The sequence below is a fragment of the Cygnus atratus genome, chromosome 15, assembly GCF_013377495.2.
Source record: "Cygnus atratus isolate AKBS03 ecotype Queensland, Australia chromosome 15, CAtr_DNAZoo_HiC_assembly, whole genome shotgun sequence".
Lineage (NCBI taxonomy): Eukaryota > Metazoa > Chordata > Aves > Anseriformes > Anatidae > Cygnus > Cygnus atratus.
In genome coordinates this window covers 8,796,776-8,818,943 of record NC_066376.1, presented here as the reverse complement: position 1 = coordinate 8,818,943, position 22,168 = coordinate 8,796,776, and the positions used below count along the sequence as shown (strand labels likewise).

The following is a 22,168-nucleotide window of genomic DNA, read 5'->3' as shown; positions in this document are numbered from 1 at the left end:
CATCATGATATAATGAAAGCGTAGACAATTTTCTAATTACAATGTAAGAATCAATAATCTATGTTTACAGGCAGATCTCTTTGCAAGTCATTGTGCAAAACCTGGACAATGTTTTACAAATGTATGTCACACAGCATAATTTTAGAGTATCTGCCAAAATCCTTACGTGTGTAAATGACACGACAGTAATTTAAGAGTTAGGGTTTTGACAAGCCTTCAAAAACCTTAAAAAGACACTACAATTATCCATTTGGAAGATACTTTTCTTCATGTGATACTTTCTTTACTGCACTAGAAATTAGAAGTGAGAACCACTGAAGACAGAAAAGCTGTTTGAGAGGGTAATGTTAAATGAGATTCAGCTTCACATTTCTAGGAGTGGAGCTGAGATTAAAGCATGGCATCGGATAGATTTTGCCAGACATGTCCTTTGGTTTTATTTTATTTTATTTTTCTTCCCTGTTGTTGGATATCTTGCCAGCTATCAAACTTGGCATGACGCCTTTAAGAGGAAATGCTAAAAATTGCTTCTTTTTCAATTTTTTTGAGTATGACTTCTGAATAATTTCAAGAATTGCTTGTTTAATATGGATTCTGTCTTTAATTTGAGTATGAGGTTCTCCTTTTGCCAGCTTAACTGCATACTCCCATTCCTGTAAATAAAGTTAAACTCTGAACAAGTCTGGTTTGTTTAACGGTAAAGTGGAACACTGTAAGAAATAAAGCTAAGAATGAAACTATTTACAAGATCAATACATTAAGTCATTAGAAGAGCCCTCATTACGAATGGTTCTCTAAATAATGTCAGCTCTGTACACAACATTAATCCAATGTGTCCTGTGTTCACAACTAAGGCTTAGAGGTGCTGCTGCTAGTAGGGAAGTGGGGAGACTTCACCTGCTCTTTGGTTTTTGGAATCACAGTGATCAGAGAAAAATTGTATGTCTGGCTTATTCTGTATGAAGAAGAAAGAGAATTTTTCTCCTTAATGTTTCAACATGTTCTTACTTGTCTGTCAATGCTGGGGAAACGTGCTCAAGGTCCTTAGTTTTTTGTAGAGATAGCTATAGAAAAATAGTTCTCATTTTACCTGCAACTTCTCATGGACCCTAATTTCTCAATGGTAAGTAGAATAAAACCAGAGAACAAAATTAGAACCATTTCCCATTTATATTGTTTCATGTTACTTGTTAGAAGAGTGACATAATCTAACTATTGTGCTAAAATGAACTTCCTTTCTTTCCATTTCATATGTATATGCATCTGTTTTGTAATTAGGTCTAAAATCTGTCTTGTCATGAACATATTACTGAAGCAGCAGAGACAAAAATAAGGAAGATTTCTTCCATCAAACCACAGACTCGTCATGTCTTATTATTACAATGAAGCTTTTGAAAATCCCGACTACCACTTCTCAGAGACACTGGAAATTGATAGAAAGTGAGTTTATTTAATTCTGTTGTTGTGACTGTGCCATAAGAAATGCAATTATTTATGTGCAGGGGAAACTTTTTTCCAGAGTTTTGATTTAGAAATTCTTTTAATCCCTCCTTTTTGCTTGCATTCTCAGGCACAATTTTTTAAAGCTGTCATCAGGAAGGTGGCATTTAAGAGAAATGGCTTGCTTGCTTTTTACATGTTCATAATTTATCAGTTAAATTTATTTTAGGATTCATGGCATAGATATCATGGATTTTTTTTAGTTCCAGTAATTTTCACAGTGTGTTATAATCTCGCATGTCCTCGTTTTCCAAGCACTTACTCCTGTTTAGGCAGACTCCATGCTAATTTCAAGTGGAGAAAGTTTTAGTCTTTCTAATTCAGTTGACGACCAAACCCGAGTTATGACATTGAAGTTCTAAATACAAAATACCTCTTAGTATCTGAGTTTGTACTCAGATTTAATGATAAGAGGTAACATTTTTTTAAGGATATCTATTGAAAGGTTTTATGGCACTCAAGTTTTTCCTTTTTATTGCTCACACAGCAGGAGATCTCAAAGGAATCTGTTATCTCACCAAAACCCCTATGATTCTTCACCATATGGTAGCTACGGAGAGCCCAATGGAAGAAGAGAGAATTACTCTCCAGCCATACCAATGGCCTCTGTGAGACATGGCTCTGAATACAGAGAAAGTTTTCCAAGAGCTGATGTCCAAAGCAGAAGTCCATATGGAAAATTCTATGGTATGTAATTTCTCCTATCAACAATTTATATGAACATTGAAACAAATTATGGCTCACTCTATCCTGAGGGAGTCCTGTAGCTCCAGAAGGCTCAACTGTCTGCATATATTGTACTTGGTGGCAGTGTTTTTGTTTCTTTCTTTTTTTTTTTTTCCCTAGAAAGGAGTTCTGATAATATATTAACAAGTAACTATTGTAGTAACAGATTGGTAAATACTGGCTTTTATGGAGTGCATGATTCATTGAACAGTAGGATATACATAGTAAAGAGGGAGAATTTTTTTTAATAGGATATATTGCCATATTTGTAGTAGAACTGTATTTGGTCAAAAGGCCTGATATTGTGTGTGTGTAAATAATCCATAGCAGCACACGACTTTCTGTATAATTCTGATTCCCTTCAACAGATAATCGTTCCTTTGAGCCTGAGCCAGAATGGGCATACAGCCCACCTTCTCTCTTCCATCCATTGGATGGCCCCTATGCTTCCAGTTTTTCCAATGTATCGGAAGGTAAGATACAAGGATTGTGGTGAATCAGAATACTGAATGTTAGTCTCACCCTCCATGAAATAATGAAAATTATAAAAGCCTTCTTGTTCGGGTATGAAGATTTTCACATAATGAAAGGAATCAGAACACACAAATTCTATTTTACTATCCTACATCACTGTAGCTGAATTTTTCAATATCTTTCTGAAAGTGATGATCTTTGTTCCTTGAGGAATGAAAGCTGTAATACCTACCCATTTTAACTCAAACTCACGGTAAGTGGGTCAACATAAAAAATAAAACAAACCCCAACTTATACAGTTATCTGAAAAGGTTAATTGGAGAAGGAAGTAAGGGGAGGATAGGATGCATTTTTGAGACTGTTTTTAGTGAATTTTTCTCTCTGTTGTCTAAAAGTAATTTCTGGACTATAACAGTAATTCAAGATTTATGTTCATTAAAATATAGGTGGACTGAAATAGTACAATCTGAGTTCCCTTTTAGCCTAGGATAGCAGTTTATTGTTCATTTTCTGGGTAGGAACTGTTCTTCCCATATCCTGTAATCTTATTGTTACAGTCAGTTTGGTTCCTGCCTGCTGAATCTGGAATGTAACTAAGAGTTCTTTTCTGCAATTGTAACCTAGATGCATTGAAAGAACCATTTTTCTGTGCTCTCATAGTGAGATTTTTTTTTTCCTCTTTTCATCATAGGAACATGGTCTGTAATTTAAGATCTGATTTGGCAAAATCCTGTTTGTATTAAGGTGTAACAAATTTTATTGGTATTTTATTGTCTTGCTCTGTAAGTGACCATAGAGATAGGACATTTCCAAACATAGCTTTTTCCATAGCTTTTAATACCTGGTAGGAAGGAGAGTGTGCATTTCCAACATAATCAACTAGAGGTTAAATGTGTAGGTGCTGAAAGTTCAAGAAGTACCTCCACAAGGAGATACAGTTACTTTTCTTTTTCTGATTAGTTTTAGTAGCTACAAAGGAAGTTGGCTTAAAGTAAAAATGACAGTAACATCAGGACACCTTTAGACCCAAATAGTAAATCTGGTTGGGGGCCTGCAACATGTGCATCAACTAGCAGACACTTCAGTCAGTTGGGGCCTTCCAAACTAGAGGGTTGAGCTCAAAAAGGGGGTGTAACATTGAGCAGATTGCCCATTAGCTTACTGGACAGCCAAAGTAAGGAAAGCTGTGGCTAAACTCATTGGCATCATAGCTGGAAGATAGATGCACTTAAGGAATAAAGTTTGAATAATTGGATGAAAGAAGCTTGACATATGGAATACCTTGAGAACAGCTGCAATTTGGCCCCAGGGAAATGGAAGCTGATACATATATTCAGCATGATTGAATGTGATTCTGAAACAATCTCTCAGTCAGGAGAAGGATTTTGAAAGAGAGGAGGTGTCTTCTAGGAAGAAAACCTTCAATAATCAATGTGGACATTTATGAATGGGTTTGATGAGACAGTTTTCCATGACAGCTGAAGACTGGGCTCAATACCATTTTTTCCAGTGTGTATCTGAAAAATTGCATGCGATCATCAGGCGTGACCAGGGAACACGTGAGAGGGAGAGCGTACATTTGCATGTAGGTAGAGAGATTGAAGAGTATATTTTTAAGTTCTTTCTGTGAAAGTCAAATTGTCCTAAGACAATTTTGCCTAGGAGCATCTGGCTTATTAGACAGTGTATGTTATTTAGCTAACTTTATTCAGAGGAGAAACAGAAGGCCATCTGAAGAGATCTTCATGACATTTTCCACCCTGTCTGAAACAGACCCAGTGTAAAGAAGGTAGGAGTTTAGAGAAGTGGTTTAATATTAAATAACATCTTGCACAAGGATGGTTTAGTTGGTACTGTTCTTGGTTTATCATCAGAATTGCATGTACAGTCTTTCTGTGGTTATGAGAGCAACTTGTTTTTTCGTTAATGCTAATACTTCAACTTTTATTCTCCAGTGGCACACTAAAGTCCCATGATAAATGAAGCACAGTGAAGTGTGATTTTTTTTTTGCTAAAGTTTAGCTTTTCTTTTTACAATTTATTAGGATATGTTTGACCAGCTAATGAATTGTCTTCAGTCACTGTATGTATGGAATTAGCATCAAATTCCAGCCATGTGAAAACAAGCTGATTGCCAAATAATACCTTACTATCTATTTCATACAGACTAACATCAACTAAGATTATAGAATAAATAACACAGAAGTCTAGCTTTCAAATCATTACATAGTGTCTTAGAAATGTAACTATCAAATGATGATCAGCAATAGACCAGAACCTTGGAGTTTGTTAGTATTGTGTCCTCCTTTATATTACAGCTCCTTGTATTAACATTAAACAAACAGTAGATGAGTAACACTTATTTTTTAACATTCAGTATTGTGCTATTTCCATACATCTGTGTTGTGGTTTAGCCCGGCTGGCAGCCAAACAGCACACAGCCGTTCGCTCACCCTCCCCCCTCCCTCTCCGGGATGGGGGAGAGAAACGGGAAAGTGAAGCCTGTGAGTTGAGATAAAGACAGTTTATTAAGACAGGAAAAATAATAATAATAATAATAATAATAATAATAATAATAATAATAGTATTAATAGTAATAATGTGGACGAAATAAGTGATGCACAATGCAATTGCTCACCACCCGTTGACCGATGCCCAGCCTATCCCCGAGCAGCCGCCCCCCCACCCCGGCTAGCCACCCCTATATATTGTTCAGCATGACGTCAGATGGTATGGAATACCCCTTTGGCCAGTTTGGGTCAGCTGTCCTGGGTCTGTCCCCTCCCAGCTCCTGCTGCACCCCCAGCCTGCTCGCTAGCAGGACAGAGCGAGAAGCTGAAAAGTCCTTGGCTTGGTGTAAGCATTGCTCTACAACAATTAAAACATCAGCATGTTATCAGCGCTCTTCTCATCCTAATCCAAAACATAGCACCCTGCCAGCTACTAGGAGGAAAATTAACTCTGTCCTAACTGAAACCAGGACAATCTGTATTAGGGTACTGGTAAGGATATTCTGAGCAGTATCATTAAGTCTCAGAACCTGCCACATGTTAGTGGCAGTGAAAGTGGGGAATGTTATTATATCAATTTCAGATTTTTAATAAAAACTACTGTTTTATCATCCCAAAATTTGGATTTTCATGTTTTTTTGTGCAGAAGAAAAGTTAGTTGAAAATCTTGCAAGTATGTCCACCCGTGAAAGGATTAAAGCAATCCAGAAAATGCCAGAGACCATGAAAAAAAAGAGAGAAATCAGGTAAAAATAGAAGTTTATCTGTTTAGCTTTACAAGCAGTATAATGTTGACACCTAGTTATCAAGCATAGGTTGCCATCTGCTCAGCTTGAGTTTGTCACTTTGAGTATGAAAGAACTGAAAGCACTTTTTTGTTCACATTTTAAAAGTTAACATCTTGCAAGGAACAATAATTTAAAGATGTTTCAACATCCTTTCTGTGAGTGAGAAGAATCTCTTATGTAATATAAAATGAAACAGCAAGGCAATGCCTTTCAGCATGCAGGAAGACTTGTGATTATTATTCAAAGGGAACTTGGATGTTGGCCATTGCAAATGAAGAACAGACCACATGATCTCAGCCATCATTTTGTCTAGTTACATATATTTATTTAATATATGTGAATATATATATATATATATTTCCATCAATGAGTTAGTGGAGGGGCTAGGATATGCTGTCATAACTCAGCTTGTAATGGACAAGAGCTATGGTATCAGCTAATGCAAAAACAACCATTAGAACTGTCTCCACATTCATGAGCACGTGTGTTTGCAGCAGCTTCTTTGGCTTCTTGTTTTAATTACAACTTGTACTATGATGCTTGTCACCCTCTGCCCTGCTCTTCCTCAGGAATAATGTTCTTAAAGAAATAACAGAAAAATCAGGGAGACGTGGTACTCAACTTGACTGCTGTACACAGTGTCTGCGCAGAACAGAAGTGGTAAGTGTCAGACACTTCCGTGAGTCGCAATCAAGTAAACCACTACAGCTGCAGTGTTATTACCATCTCCAGAAGTATTTGGCAGCTTGCTTTCTTACTTACCAAAGAACCAATTCATTGCTGCAGTGTTCATTAGTAATGACTTGCATTATGGTAGCCATTAGGAACACCAGTTCAGCATCTTACAGTGCATGTAGTGGGGGAAATATGTTCTTATCATCAAAATGGAACTGTAAAAATGTGAGTCTGTATTATGTGAATTTGAGCCCTGTGTAAGACTGCTTGCTGAGGTTCATCTCTCTCATATCTTTGGTACTTTAGTCATTTCGACGATTTAGAAACAGCTTGTCAGAACATTTTCACCAACTGTGGTTATGGCACAAGACTCTGAAGATCATTGGTGGCGAGTTTGGAACAAGTGTTCTTTCGTATTTTATTTTCTTGAAGTGGCTGCTAAGTTTCAACATCTTCTCATTCCTCATAAACTTCAGTTTCATCACAGTCCCTCAGTTTATTGCAGCAGAACCAAATAACCTTTCATTTAGGGGTCTGGAGCTGCTCACTGGAGCTGTAAGTATGTAACAATGGATTTATGTTATTACTCTCTGCAACAGATCTACTTCAAAAATCATGACAAAGTAAAAAAGCAATTATTTCTTCTTAAGAGATTGAGTTAGATGTTTATATGACTAGAAATGATAGTTAGTATGTATTTGAAAAAAAAAAAAAGAAACTACAACAAACATTAACCCAGGGTGGAACTCATTCTGAGGAATGTGTCTTACTGCAAATGATTGCTGTGTTCAGCAATATATCAAGATTTTTTCATTGTTCTTCCAGAAAGGAGTGGAAGTCAGGCCTTCTGGAGGCGGATACAATAGTCTTTAGCAGAACATTTTTCCCATGCTGATTTTCCTCTAAAAATACAGTGCAGATTTCAGTATGTGTTCCTGTGAGTTTTGCTTATTTCTAAAGCTTTATTCTTCCGAGGAGGGCACAGATCTTTGTGTGGCAACCCACCAACTTTAGTGTGCCCTGTAGACAGGAGGATCTTTTCACTATGCAGAGATCTTTATATTCAGGGAATAAAATCCCAGGATATTTATAAACAAAAATTTTGCACTGCTCTAAGTTTAGTAGTATTCATCAACTACTTGATCTGAGAAGACTTACTCTTTTTTCTGTCTTTGACAGTTGTAAAAATTGTGTCAATTTTATTGTTGTTGAAGGATTTCTCTGGTTAATAAACATCATTCTGCTCTTGCTAACGCTCTTTTTCAAAGGAAAGGTGTCCACCCTTTCTTTCTAAAATTGGGTTTTAAAGTGCTGTATTTTATAGTAACGTTGTTTAATTTTGCAAAGTACAGTCACCATTGCAGGAGGTCAGCTGTGATGTAGTAACTCACGTATTGAATGTCACATGCTTCCTCCTTGGTTCCTTTGCAGTTGTTACAATTAGTCAGTTCAGAACATTGCTCCGAAGAAATAAATGATTAATGCTTTCCCTCTTCAGGAATTTTCAGAGAAGAGCAAATCCTGCAAGCATATTGAATGCTCACAATCATCCCAAATGATGCAAGTCATTTATATACCTCTAAAAGTTCTCAAAAATATGGAAGTTTATAGCTGATAGAATGAGAACAGGGTCCAATTTTCACAAATTTAATCACACCTGATTTTACAGCCGGGAATGGGACAGCTACCACATCTGAATTGTGCTTCAGGTGATGGTACTTCTCTCTACATGCAGGTACTAGCAAATATTCTGAATGATGTCCATATATTTTCAGGGTTATTTTCAACAAACAGTACTCTACTATGGCTTTTACACCAATGCTACAATCAGTAAAACGGAGAATGGTGCATCTTATAACATGCAGCTGGCCTATATTTTTACTGTTGGAATATATTTTGTCATCTGTTTGCTTATCTTGTTGTTCAGGTAAACTAATCATATATTCTTATTTCATTTATATTAGTCAAAAAAATATGTAAATGTCTGGCAGTGATAATCACCTAAGTGTGTTTCTGTAAGTCCTTATTTCCAGGTCTCAGGTTTAAGCAGAAGATTCTGCTCAAAAGACAGTCTCATACATCAAACTTTTCTTAGGCGAAGGAAGAATAACTGCTGAATAGTGAGGGCCATGCAGGTGAATCCCAGCTCAAAGCAATTTACAGCATTATCTCCCTTTTGTAATCTGTTGCGGCTGATAACATATGGTATTGACATGGCCTTCTAATAGCAATGAAGTAAAGATTGTCAGCAACAACTGGGAGAAAGAAGTGTGAGAGTTCTCTCTTACGTTAAGATTTATTTTCCATGCCTTCTTATGTGAGATGCTCTGACATAGGTCCGCTAGCCAAGGGAAGGGATGGAAAAACTGAAAAATTCACACACACACACACCCTTTTACTGTTGTGAAAACTTGATCTATTTCCCCACTATGCATCTCACTTTTTTTTGTTGTTGTTGCAGCATGGCAAAATCCTTCTGCAGGAACTTCATTAACCCTCAGACATACTCTGGAAATGCTAGCAAACTTCTCTGCACTTGGGACTTCAATGTAACTAATGAAAAAGCTGTGAAGCTGAAACAAAAGAATCTCAGCACACAAATAAAGGTACAAAATCCAGGAGATGCAAAAAGGTGCAAAGATGCATAACTAGCATGCTTGGATCACTCTGCCAGAATGTATGCACAAATAAGTCTCCAGAACAGTGACTCAGGCACGCTAGTCATGTTTCTAATAAACTTAAGTCTTCCTGGCTGTTAAATTTCATTTGATTTGAACTTCTGGAGTTGTCGTAGCTACTTGTTTTTCTTTTCTCTTTAAGCTACACATAAATATTTATATCCTTTTGTTCTACTGAATGAATCTCTATGACTATTAAATATATGCTAGAATATTGCTTTTTTTTTCTTTTCCTTTTTGCAGTTTAAATATTTTGTTAACAAAAAGCAGACTTATGATATTAAACGTTAAATTAGCATAAGTGTTGAGAGAAACAACTTTTAGGACAGGAACACAAAATTGGCCATTTAATTTTCCCAGGATATTACTGTGCTGATCTTCTAGAGAAAAAAATCTTTTATTCGGTCTCTCAAGTAGTTACTTGAAACAGGTTTTCCTTTATGCTGCTGACTAAGCAATTCTTCATTAAGATTTGTTTCCTTGCAGGAAGGCCTCACTGATGTAAACAAGGAAGTTCTAAATTTTTCTGGAACGGAGATACTTGTTCATATTCTTATTCATCTTGGTGCCTGGGCTGCTTCCCTGGGAATAGCAGTGGCTGCTTGTTCCGGTGTTTACTTCCTCTCCATTAATAATCTAGAGGTAAGGACAGACTTTGCAGCCTGTTTTTGGAGACTTATTTTTCCACATGGGTGTCTTAGACAAAACGCAAGCTGCGGTCTGTTCGCTACTAGGGACAGTAGGAAAGCATGGGTGTTGTTTCTGCCAATACACGCACACGTTCTGCTGTACCTAAAAAGCTGGTTTGCAAAGACTCACACTACTGGGGACTACGGCAAGACTGTAGGACCTGAGGGGTCTGAGCAAATCTCCCACTTCATCCCAGCAGTTGCATGCCTGGACCCATGTCCAGCTTAGAGAGAGCACAGCTGGTGGCCTTGAAAGAAAAGTGCAAGAAGAAGCCTCATCAAGGACTGCCTCTCCTTTGCCCTGGAACAGCTTTTAAGCTGGGGCTCCCACCTGTGGTCCCATGTAACACAGTGGAAGGGGAGGGTCATTGTGCTGGATATGGACCAGTAAAACATGGTAGCCTCTAATCAGAGAACAGAGATGTGTGTCAGGTGTGTGGGCACAACTTGAGGCAGCATTTCAGGTAAGGTTCTAAGTTCGGGGTTGGTTCTTTTTGTTTTTCTTCTCTCAAAGCTGTTTATGGAAGGGCATGAAAATGACCTGGAGAGCCAAGCTGCCATGTTGGTGCTACCAATTGTTGCATCTCTCCTCAATGTGGTAATCCCATTCTTCTACTCATGGCTTGGACACCTGGAGAAATTTCAGAATCCCAGAAACAGGACATATGTCACTATTGCCAGGTATTTTTTGCTCCCTCCTCTTAGTGTTTTTTGCCTGAAGTTGGCTGACTCATCTTTTTACTGCAAGCTATGTCTAGATGGTGTGGTGGGCAGTAGTGAGGTATGGAGCACATGAATTCATCTTCTCCAAAGGTTTCTGCACACTCTTCCCTCCCTGTTCTGTTTGCCTTCTGAGTCTTCCGGAGTGTTCTCTGCATGAGGACAGGGTACCCCTCCCAGTTAGGAATACTGTGACTCTGGGCTTGGCTTTGTTTGTAGCTCCCACAGATACCTAGTGGGCTGCGGATCTCCTGGGGAAAGGAAGGGAAGTGGAGAGAGGAGTGAGGAGGTCTAACTTTGCTACAGGTGCCTGGAATTAACACTACATTACCACCAGTGCCCCTCAGGCCTTCCTCTCCTGTGGAGCCCACACACCCATGTGCAGTAGCATGTTTAGGCCTGTGTCAAGGTCGTCACACCTGGCTTCACTTCTGCCAGGACAATAGAGTAACGTGGCACCAGAGCTCCTGTTAGTCCTGGCACTGTGCAGGGCTATTGTTGGTGTGTAAGAAGGTAGTAACATGACCAATGGCCATCTTGCCATCGTTCCTTCCCGTGAGCTTACAGAGCGGTTGTCAGTGCAGTTACTGGTATTTTTCTTTGTAGAAATATCATCCTGAAAATATCGATTATTGGAATACTGTGCTACTACTGGCTTAACATTGTGGCGGAATCGAAGTCCCAGGTAAAGTTTCAAAAGTATGCATCTCTGACTTATGATAACTCATTAGGAACCACTTTGGTAGTAGGCCTGCTTCAGCGAAGAGAAGTACATGGAGTCCTTTGGACAGCTGAATTTCCCACCCCAGCATTTCTTTATTAGAGTCTCTAGAGAAATGAACTATATGAGAATGAGTCACCCGATTTGAGTCTCAGCTGGTTTGCAGCATTCTTCAATGAGAGGTCAACTGTGACTAGTTAGGGTGCCAGCAAGTCTTTGATCCATAGCCCAGATTTCAGATGCCCAAGCATTTGCATTTGGGAATGTTAGAATCATGTAATTTTTTACTTCAGATATGTTTATTTATTTATTTATTTCTACCTCTTAAAGTGCTGGGAAACACTGATTGGCCAAGATATCTATCGTCTTATTCTGGTCGACTTCATATTTTGTTTGCTTGGCTCTTTCTTTGGAGAATTTTTACGAAGGTGAGTATAATGTTTCTAATCTTGTTTTTATTCATTAGCCAAAGACACAGTTCCTTTGGTTGGTTGGTTGCATGCTTCTTCCCCTCCAATGTGAGAAAAGGAGAGGTCCAACAGGATTATGTCTGGGATACAACTGAAGCTTTCTCAGTTCTCTCTACCAGGCATGCTCTCTGGGTACGTGCCTTGGGTATATCCCAGCTCCTTCTTAGGAGAGGTCACAGTGTGTACTGTTCTACTCTCCCAGTGTGTCCTTGTTCCCTTTGGAGATGGAAACACAGGCAGGGAGGAGTCACACTGTACTCCAGTAGGTCTCCTTAACGGGTGCCAAATGACCAGGTGTCTCAAGCAGAAAACCCTGCTTTTCTGCATGCACACAGATGCATTGCTGGCTTTTCTTGGTATGTCCCTCTGCCAATGTTTTTTCTTTTAGTTATCTCACTCTACAGAGTGCATGCAAGTTTAAAATCTCATTTTAATCAGTCTTATTAAGGATGTAATATGACTCCCAAGTGTAGAGGTCTGTAGTGTGGTATGTGAGAGAGTATTTTTAACTGAAAGTAAGCTCAGCTAAGCATGTAAACAAAAATTCGTTTAATTCTGTAATCTGTTGCGTGTCCCTTCCTACTGCTAAACATTATTTACGACTACAGTAATAGAGTACTAAATGCTTGCCACCTCTATAGAACATTTAGGGATCCTGGCTATATATAGGAGATCCTTATGATTGTTTGCCCTTCGCATGTGATGAGAACAAGATTGGTTTACAAGTTAGGACTTTGGCTTTTGTGTCAAATCAACACAAAGCAATGTTGAGAAGCCCTTGAAGACTTTCCCTTCACAGCTCTTGTCAGTGTACTTTAATCCTCCTGTGTTATCGTTCTGTTTAGACAGAAAACCACCTCCCCACAAAAAGTCACAGTACTAAAACCGCGTCATCAGCCATTATGAATGTTCTCCACTGAGCTGTGTGAAAGCACCAGACTTACAGTCATAAAAGGTTGAAAGTACAAGTACATTTCATTACTTGCATGTCTTCAGAGTAACTGGAACACAGCCCTGAAACGTTGATGATGCAGCTGATTAGGTGGTACCCAGACCTTTACTCAAGGCAAGATGGGACAGTAACCAAAGTCCTCCCTGTTCTTGCTACAGAAAGCAGAAACTGAATCTTCCCAGTTCAGGAAAAAAATAAGTGATAAAATGAGATTACGGGTCCTCAAGAGGAATCCTTGGGGTACTTGCTTACCTGTGTGTCTCAGCTACCTGCCACCTTGGTTAGTTTAAAGTAGAATATGCTTTAGGATATGTTGCAAATGTCAGTTTAGAAGATTCATTTTTTTTTTTGATTAAAGCTGAGAATTTTCAGGAGGTGGGAACTGGAAAGCTGTTAGGTTTTTGTAATGAGGTAAACTGTCATTTCAACTGTTAAATCGTAAGCGTAAGCATACTTTTCTGATATAGTTATAAATCCTTTTTTTTTCTTTTGGTCTTTTTTTTTACTTGCATTAAAAATGTCCTAAGCCTTTCTTACTCCTGCTGTGTGTTATGGGAATTTGCTTTTGCCAGATTCTTCTGTTTCATTTTGATGTGCTGTCTAATCAACAAGCTGTGGCTGCTTTGTGTGACGTGGTTAATGGAACCCCTGAATAACCTGTCAGTGATGTATTCACGAGGTCATTTGCAGAGGTTTTTACCATTTAACAAATGCTATTTTTTTTCCCAGAATTATTGGAACTACAGTCTGTGTAAGCCTGGGAGTACCAGAATTTGATATTGCACGAAATGTTTTAGATTTGATCTATGCACAGACTTTGACCTGGTAAGTGGTAAGTTTACAGCTAAAACTTCGTTTGCGTGTAAGGAATACCATGGAACATCCCGATTCAGACATTTATGGGTGCTTTGCATCATGAAAGAAAGTGTAGGATAAGTGAGAGATGATATATATCAAGTACCTTTGTAAGGATTGTGACTCATCAGTTCTGTGACTGAAATTATTACCCGCATAATTACAGTAATTTAGATTGTGGCCCCTGGTTTGGGAGAAAACTGTAAAAGGAATATCCAAAAGTTTTGTTTTAATCCCCACTGGAATAGTGTTCCTGTTGAAATAATCTCAGTGTTAAATACCAGAAAAGCTGCCTTATTTCCTCCTTATTTCTGAGAATGAGTGCAGTACTCCAATTATGAGTTTTGCAGATGTGTACACAGATGTGTACATTTACAGTTGCATGTTTTTAAAGGCTAACTTACTGTTACAGGATCACTATTAATATAATTACACATTTGCAAATAGCCAAACACTAACTGTATATGAAGATAGTGTGATGCTTTCTATTTTTGGGGAAACTGAGCACTGTGTAGTGTATAGTGAAGATGTAATTTTTTCTTATAAATCTTTTCTGTTAGGATTGGTATTCTCTTCTCACCTCTGCTGCCTGGTATCCAGATGATATCATTTTTTATAGTATTTTATACGAAAAAGGTAACAAGCTTTACATGTGTTCATCATACAGTACCATGCCATTTACGCTGCTTGAAATACGGGCAGGATTTATTGGGTTAAAGTGCTGGGTTTGTCTGGATGCTCTGGTTTTGTGCCCAGGGGAGCAGTTTGGTTGGTTTTGTTGTTGTTGCTTTGTTATTGTTTTGTTGTTGTTGGTTGGTTGGTTAAAGAAACAACATTTGGATGCACACCTTTGAATTGCAAACCTGTAAAACTTGAGAGGGGAGAAGTGTGAAAGCACAAGAATTAGAAAGGGGAGAGAATAAAGGACTAAAATTAAAGCCTAGGGAACTAATGGTATGTGCATTTCATATGCATAATGCATATGAACTGTACGTTAACTAAGTGCATGTGCCAATATAGACACTCATGCTGTTGCTGTGATTTTGGATTCTCTTTCTCTTCCCCAGCAACCTGTTTACTCCCCCCGAGTTATCTAGGTCTAAGTGGGGTGATTCAGCTAAATATCATTGTGGAAATTCTCCTTTTCAGAGTTCTTTGTCTCAGCAGTGTGATTAGACAACAGATTCCTTGTTAGGTGACTGAACAGTTTGTAGCATTGAATGCAGAATAACAAAGCTAGAAGCGCCAATTCAAACTTCCCTGAATCATATCATAGAACCACTTGGTTTGGAAGGGACCTTAAAGCCCATCCAGTTCAACCCCCCTGCCACCCACTAGACCAGGTTGCCCAAATCCCATCCAGTCTGGCCTCAAACACCCCCAGGGATGGGGCATCCACAGCTTCTCTGGGCAGCCTGTGCCAGTGCCTCACCACCCTCTGAGGGAAGAATTTCCTCCTAACCTCAAATCCAAATTTCCCCTCTTTTAGTTTAAAACCATTCCCCTTTGTCCTATCGCTATCTGCCTATGTAAAAAGTTGTTCTCCATCTTTTTTATAAGCCCCTTTTATGTACCGAAAGGCTGTGATGAGGTCTGCCTGGAGCCTTCTCTTCTTCAAGCTGAACATCCCCAGCTCTCTCAGCATTTCAGGTGCTTCAGCCCTTTGATCACCATGAACATTGGGTTCATGTGTGCTGCAAAACCAAACTACCCAATGGAGTCTTGTAGAATCCATCAGAACCTCGCATTGCCTCTTAGTATTTGAAAGACTGTAATCTTTTTCTAAAACTACACTATATATATCAAGTTCTTATAATAGAAGTCCTTGGAAACTTTTGATAGATGCTATTCCAGCAATTGCTTCCAACAATTTCAGTAGTATTGACTTAAATCCATTTAAAGTGATAAGTAACACTGTTCTGAGAATGAGTATATTTTCATCTCTTAAAAGGTCAGCCTAATGAAGAATTGCCAACCCCCTCGCCAAGTCTGGAGAGCAGCTCAGATGACAACGTTCTTCATGTTCCTGCTGTTTTTCCCTTCCCTCACTGGAGTCCTGTCTGTCATTGCAGTTACTATCTGGAGGTAGGGAAGAGCACTGACATTCAGTTCCACTATGTTATGCTGTGACCTTATACCAGGCAGAAGAATCTGCATTGTTCTGTAGACAAATTTGTATTAATTGCTAAAGGAAGGTTTCAAATGTTCATGAGATGTTTTGTATTCTGAAAACATGCTCGGAAAGTTTGCAAAAAAAATGGTTAATGCAGAACTTGTCCCATAAGAAAGTGGGAGGGGAAACTTTGTTGCCTTCAAGTTTTAGTATTCTATTTAAATGTCATAGAAAATTCTTTGATTCGTCCTTTCCTTCTCCTGAAAAATTTCTGTGACCCAGCCTGTTCCTGGGATTAAATGTTATAGGCCATACCAGGCCTATTAAATGTTATAGGCCATGACTGTCTAGATTAGTTCAATTTCATAGCAAATAATATTTTCCTCTTTCTGTCTATCTGAAAATGTTAATTTTTGCTAAGGAAACTACCTTACTTCACCACAGCTTGTTGTTACTGAAAGTTTGCAGTGACTCATGTCCTGGAAGGCAAGGTGGGATGATGGTTCCTTTACACATCTGTTGTGCAACTTGGGAAATTCAGATTTTCAAATTGCTGTAGGCTGTGCTACACTGATTGACTTGTTACATTTAGGTCAAGATTATGTACACAGGTTGGTGCAGATCCATTGCGGCAGGGTGTCTTAGATCTCTGGCTGCAGTAGTCTCAGGGGGACATTGGGGTGGCATTTTAAGGTGTGGGAGTTGACCCAAGTGAAAAATCAGACATAAATGATGGAAGTTCCCTGAGGCTCCAAAGAGAACAGAGGGCTATATCAAACTAACAAGCATCTTCATCAACAAAGTGTTTAACTAAATCATGTTAGTAAATGAAGCTTTAAATAGTTGTTTTCTCACACTTTCAGGTTAAAACCTTCAGAAGAATGTGGTCCTTTCAGAGGTTTGTCTTCTATGTTTGCAGCAGTCTCTGAGTGGATAAAAATACTGGAAAATTACACTGGCTCAAAATGGGTAGTGTGGATCTACAACAACTTAATTACAAGTGAACTTTTCTTCTTCATCCTCTCCATCATTTTCCTGTAAGTATCTGCTGATGAAAAGCACTTGAAAAGGACCTGAAGTGGAAAAACCTGGCTATGTCATAGCCATTCTCCATAACAGAGTTGCAAAGTACATTCTAGAGCATCAGAAATGATTAATAAATTGGAACATCATGTCTTTGAAGTACATAAATAAGTTATAAAATCTATTCCTTTTATGTTAGGATGCCAAAGCTCTTTGCAAACCAGCTTCATTCTAACTATAGAATATGCTGCTTTCAATTGAATGCTTTTAGTTTAGTGATGCCTAGGCTTCCAGATCTTAATACCACTGGCTTACTTAGCTTTAGGAACATCAGCAAATGGGAACATGCTGCGTACAGTTGGCAGGTGAAATTGCTTTTTTCATTAGTGTATAAATCAGTAGGAAAAGAGAAATCATTCACAAGCACAGGTAGTACAGGCTAGATCTCTACTAGAACCTTGGGCAACATAAAAAGTGGAGGTTCAGAGGGTGTTTTCTTTGTCTTTTCTGACCATGGGGGTACTGTGGTAAAGGGCATGGTGGTACACAAGTGGCACGTTAAAGTGAGCACACTATTTGGGGACATGCTAATACGTATGTTGCAGTCTACATCCAGCTAATCTCAGGTAAATTCACGTAGTGTCTTCCTGACTGAAATGAATTATACTGGCAAAACCTGCATGTGCATCTTTAAGGTATTTGCCTGCTGGTAGGGTTTGAAGTTGTAGCTGTGCTGCTTGCTATTTCCATCATAGCCTGTGCACATGTAAGAGCCCAAACCTGTTCACATTAAACAAGCTCCCAACCATTCTAGTGGAACCAGAATTGGCCTGAAAACAATGAGTGTTCAGTATTGTGATTTAATGTCCATGAATGTGTCTAAGCAAATGACACAAAATTGGTTAAGAACATTAGGTTCATGTTTGTTATCTTAAATGCAACTTGTATTTTTTACTTACGCTAATTGTACCTCTCATCTTGAGTAAGTCTGTAAACCTTTGGGTCTTTTCCAAGAGAAAGCAATTTCATGTTTGCCGTTTGATATGCAATTATACACATACAGACATATACATGTGTATATTATTAAATTTCTAGTGGACAAAATGAACAAGATAACTTTCTGTTTAAGCAGTGACTAGGAGGAAATACACACGGGTATGAGTGTCATCTGTTGTACTTTATTTATTTTTTTTAGAATTATTACTTATCTTTACTGGCAAATAATAGAAGGAAGAAAGACCATGGTCAAGCTCTTACGTAAGCAAATTGTTAACGTAAGTTCATCTTTCAGCTTTATCTTGTTTAAAGTTTGGCTTCCTTGTTGATTTTCTCATACTTCTGTTATGCAATTGTAATCTGCTTCTCCTATAACAATGCAGAGGAGGGTGGAAGCCCTTCTGCATGTCAGTTGCAGGGAAACTTACAAATAGAGTTGTTGCAAAAAATTTTTACTTCCAAGCTGTGCTGCTGCAGCTCCCTTCATAGACTGATTAAATAGGAATCTTAATGAGTATTCTGGTCAATGGTTACTCACAGACCTTGAGCCTCCCTTAATGATTACTCCATTCCAGCTAATGATAAAGAATTTCTTGACCACAGGGAGGAAAAGATAAAATGTTTTTACTTCGAAAACTCCATTTACTACAGAGGGCAAAACAAAATCCATCTGTACCAAGAGGACGAGACCAGCAGGTCAGTTTCGTAGTTCAGATACTCCTGTTTCAATTACATGCTCATTACGATTCTATGGGATTTCTCTAGTCTTGCAAATAGGATGTCATTTTCAGCTATGTCTGTGTTTAAAACTTCACCTAAATTGCTTGCTTGCTAGTTAGCTCCAGCCAGCAAAAGGATCCCTGGGAAATTCCCTACTTGCTCCAGAGAGGAATTTAACTTGGGAGGATGTAGAAGGTCCTTCCCCTCACTAAATATTATTTATGATTATGAAACTGCAAGAAAACATTTCTAATCTAGGTGTAGTGATGGTCAGAAAAGGGTTCAGCCACACTTAAACCTTGCCTAGACTAAGAAGGAAGCTGCATTCCTCCCCTGACTCTAGATTTCCTTACAGGTTTATGTTTTGTGTCTTCCTCACCCACCTTTGCAGACGAGTTAAACTGAGTGCCCTGATCTAACCTGATTTTAAATCCCACACAACATCAATAGACATCTAACATCTTTAAATCAAATTTATTTTTCAAGTCAGTGGTGCTTGCTGAACCGTCAGATTAGTGTACATGTAGGTGCTGTGTAGTGTTTTCATTTAGGCTGAGTGAAAACTCTTTGACCTACATACCTGGGCAACAAAAGGGTTTGTTAGGCCCAAATAAGTACCTGTCCCATGGAGAATAGCTTGTCATCTGCAGTTGCTGCTTTGCTCTTTGCCACTTCTCATTGCCATTTTAGAGATTTGAAGTAAGATAGGACCATTTTTTTTCTTCTCCACCTGTTAATTCAGGTTAGTTCCTAGTAAGTAGGTCTGGATGTCACTCTCTGCTCCACACTCTTCCCTGGCATGTACTCACCTGCCACAATCTCATATAATTGGCACTAAGTTACAAGCACCTTTGTCCTCACAGTCATCCTGCCTCCCCAGGCTTCCCTTCCCCTAGAAGAGAAAGGAAACAAGCTAACATAACTGCAATAACAATCAAAAACACCAAGACAAAAGTAGTCTCTTAAAGGCAGGAAGCTCCATGTATCATTTTTTTGGCAGCATAGAGAGACCGGGCTACTTTGCACAGCATCCAGTATTATGTCCCAGCTCTGTATTTCCTCTGCTGTGCACAACTGTATCTGCTTCTGTTCCGTCTAGTTATTTGTGAATAAAGAAATACAAAGTATTCTAATAACAGCTAAATCACCTGCATAACTCTTAAGGTGTCAAAGAAGCCAGTCCGAGAAAGAGAGGCGTTACCAGCTATAGTGTCTAACAACAAGAGTCTGAAAAGGAAAACCTGAAATTTCATTTCTGTATGGGTGGCAAACCAAGAGCACCTAGGTCCTTTTTATCTCAGATTCTTCCCCACCCCTCCCGTTTATAAAATTGGGGTTGTGACGTTATCTGACTAGGTGATAATCTAACAAAAAGTACTGTGCAGTTTGCAAAGCACTGAGGCTGCATCTCTGTGTCACTATGAGATGGAGTCCTGGGCTGTACAAAGGACAGTGCCTCAGAACTCAGGCAGGCCCTGGTACAAGTGTGCCAGGTTGCCTTTTGGCTTCTAAACATCTCCCAAAACCACGGGTAATAGATGTGGATGTGGGTACTGACCATAAGGCCAGGACTGAAAGCCATAATATATTACTGCTAATGTCAAATATAATGTCTTTCAGGGAAGATCTTCATACCACCCATCCATGCAACGTGCCCAGCAAGAGCCAAACTACCCAGGCAGGACATTTGACAGAAATCAAAACGCATCCTACAACGAGGTGAGATAGTCAAAGAAGGAAATCTCTGCTTGTTTTCCCCATATATAAAGTAGGGCATGTCCCTATATAGACAATGGGCATACGTTGGACAAAGAGGACAGACAGTCCTGTAAGTGTAGAGATCATTTTAAAAGATTGAAGAGATGAAAATATGTAATCAGAATAGGTGTTGGCATATTTATGTTCATAATCCTGCTTGAGATCTGGAGAGAATGGTTTTGTTACAGGAAATGCATAATTAAATACAAGATAATAAGCACACGAGGGAAACACTGACTTAAATCTACTTGTGAATTTTGTTTTCAGTATCCCTATTCTGCTGGCATCTTGAAGAGGACTGGCTTCCCACCTGGTAAGCAACAAATGCTAAGCACTGAGAAAGTAACTCTATCAGCTCAGCTCAGTAAAAATGTTTGATTTAGTATAGACACAGCATACAACAGATTGAGGTAACAGACACAGACTTTTAGCACCCTGTATAAAGAGAAAACAAAGACTGTGTTTCTGGGGCCAACACTTGCTGTTGGTAGCTTATTGTTAGCTTGCTGCAATGTTGGGTGGTGACTTCTGAAGGCTGATCTCAAGGTTCAGTATACCTGAGTTGAATTTCTTTGGGTAAATAAGACATTTTGTCTTATGGGACCAGCTGTAGGAAAGAATATTGTGTCATATTAAATGAGTACTTAACCACTTCAGAAGTGGTTATTAACAACATGGAGTCCTTAGCACATTGTACGTCCAGAATAAAACACCTACGGAAGCCTGCCTGGCAGCTTGAACCATTCCTGCTTCGTACAAACATGTTCCGTCATTCTAAATATTTGACAGATGAGACTTAAAAAGCATGGGGCTTTCTAATACAGGACAACTGTTGTACCCACATCAACACAGTTAACATTACTTCTCTTGTGAAAAATAGATATGGAGACATCCCAGCCCAGCAGCAGCCCAGGGGTGTCCGAAGCAGTGGCACTTGCTCTACGTGCCAGACAAGCAGCGCAATGGGAAGATTAAGAAGACGATGTAGATTTCCAACTGCGAGCAGGCAGAATCAGTGGTGAATGTTGTCATTGATGTTCTGCGGAAAACAATACTGATTCACATTAATGACTGAAAGAACCACTTTTTCCTCCCCAAATGGAAGAAAAATAGGAGACTGCAAAATGCATCCTCTCTGCAGTTTATTGTAAGACAGGGAACGCACTGCATGTTTGGTTTGGTTTTGTAGTGAAATTCTGGTGATAATATGGCCAAGCCTGGAGGAAGTTTTTATCTTGTTTCAGTAAGGGTCACCCCACAGCTAGTCACTTGTTGTTGTCTAAATGTAAGAAAAATTGTGCCTAATTTTAAGTAAAAGCTTTGATCTAAAACTATTTTTGTGTGTTAGGTTGTTCAAACAGCTTTTATCTGATCTAAACCAAAGGTGGAGTATCAGTCAAATAAAAAGAAAATAAAACTAAAGTGCAGTTGTTTTGAATGATTGAGACGTTGTAATGGCTGTAGACTAACTTGTACGAATGACCGTAAAGCTTTTATTCCATCTTCACTCTTCTGAGCTGTTTTTACAGGGTTTATTTCAGCCATTCAAAACCAGCTTGATGAATGCTATTTTTTAAGAATGACTTCTTATCAAACATCTCACCTGTGTAAAACAACATTGTGAACAAAAAAGTTTGTGACCTCTGTTCCAGTAAAGAAGGGATTGGAAGTAACACAACAGGGACTTTTTTATCATGTGACTTTGAGACATTCAGTGCAGCTGCTTTTTACTCATAGCCCCAACTCTGCTACGATGATAAATCTTAGCTTTCCTTCTTTTTTTTTTTTTTAAGCTTTTGT

The 22,168-nt window shown here is 38.8% G+C and overlaps 1 protein-coding gene across 1 annotated transcript; it reads left to right on the top strand.

The window, feature by feature from the left end:
* The first annotated feature begins 1,363 nt into the window (after window positions 1-1,363).
* On the top strand, window positions 1,364-21,761 carry TMC5 (transmembrane channel like 5). Its single transcript, XM_050713899.1, has 23 exons — window positions 1,364-1,440; window positions 1,988-2,187; window positions 2,595-2,699; window positions 4,399-4,480; window positions 5,722-5,765; window positions 5,857-5,956; window positions 6,568-6,658; window positions 6,980-7,228; window positions 8,449-8,600; window positions 9,135-9,279; window positions 9,838-9,993; window positions 10,555-10,721; window positions 11,367-11,445; window positions 11,812-11,909; window positions 13,633-13,728; window positions 14,319-14,394; window positions 15,710-15,843; window positions 16,735-16,908; window positions 18,090-18,168; window positions 18,494-18,586; window positions 20,231-20,329; window positions 20,636-20,681; window positions 21,249-21,761. The coding sequence occupies exons 1-23, from the start codon at window positions 1,367-1,369 to the stop codon at window positions 21,341-21,343; spliced, it is 2,634 nt and encodes an 877-aa protein (XP_050569856.1). The 5' UTR covers window positions 1,364-1,366; the 3' UTR covers window positions 21,344-21,761.
* The last annotated feature ends 407 nt before the right edge of the window (window positions 21,762-22,168 follow it).

What these genes read in the sequence shown, in the direction of transcription:
- TMC5 (XM_050713899.1), top strand. Translation starts at nt 1,367, where the DNA reads ATGTCTTATTATTACAATGAAGCTTTTGAAAATCCCGACTACCACTTC. An exon ending in TTTTTCCAATGTATCGGAAG is followed by an intron (nt 2,700 to 4,398) that starts GTAAGATACAAG and finishes TATGTTATTTAG; the next exon opens with CTAACTTTATTCAGAGGAGA. An exon ending in TATGCACAGACTTTGACCTG is followed by an intron (nt 13,729 to 14,318) that starts GTAAGTGGTAAG and finishes CTTTTCTGTTAG; the next exon opens with GATTGGTATTCTCTTCTCAC.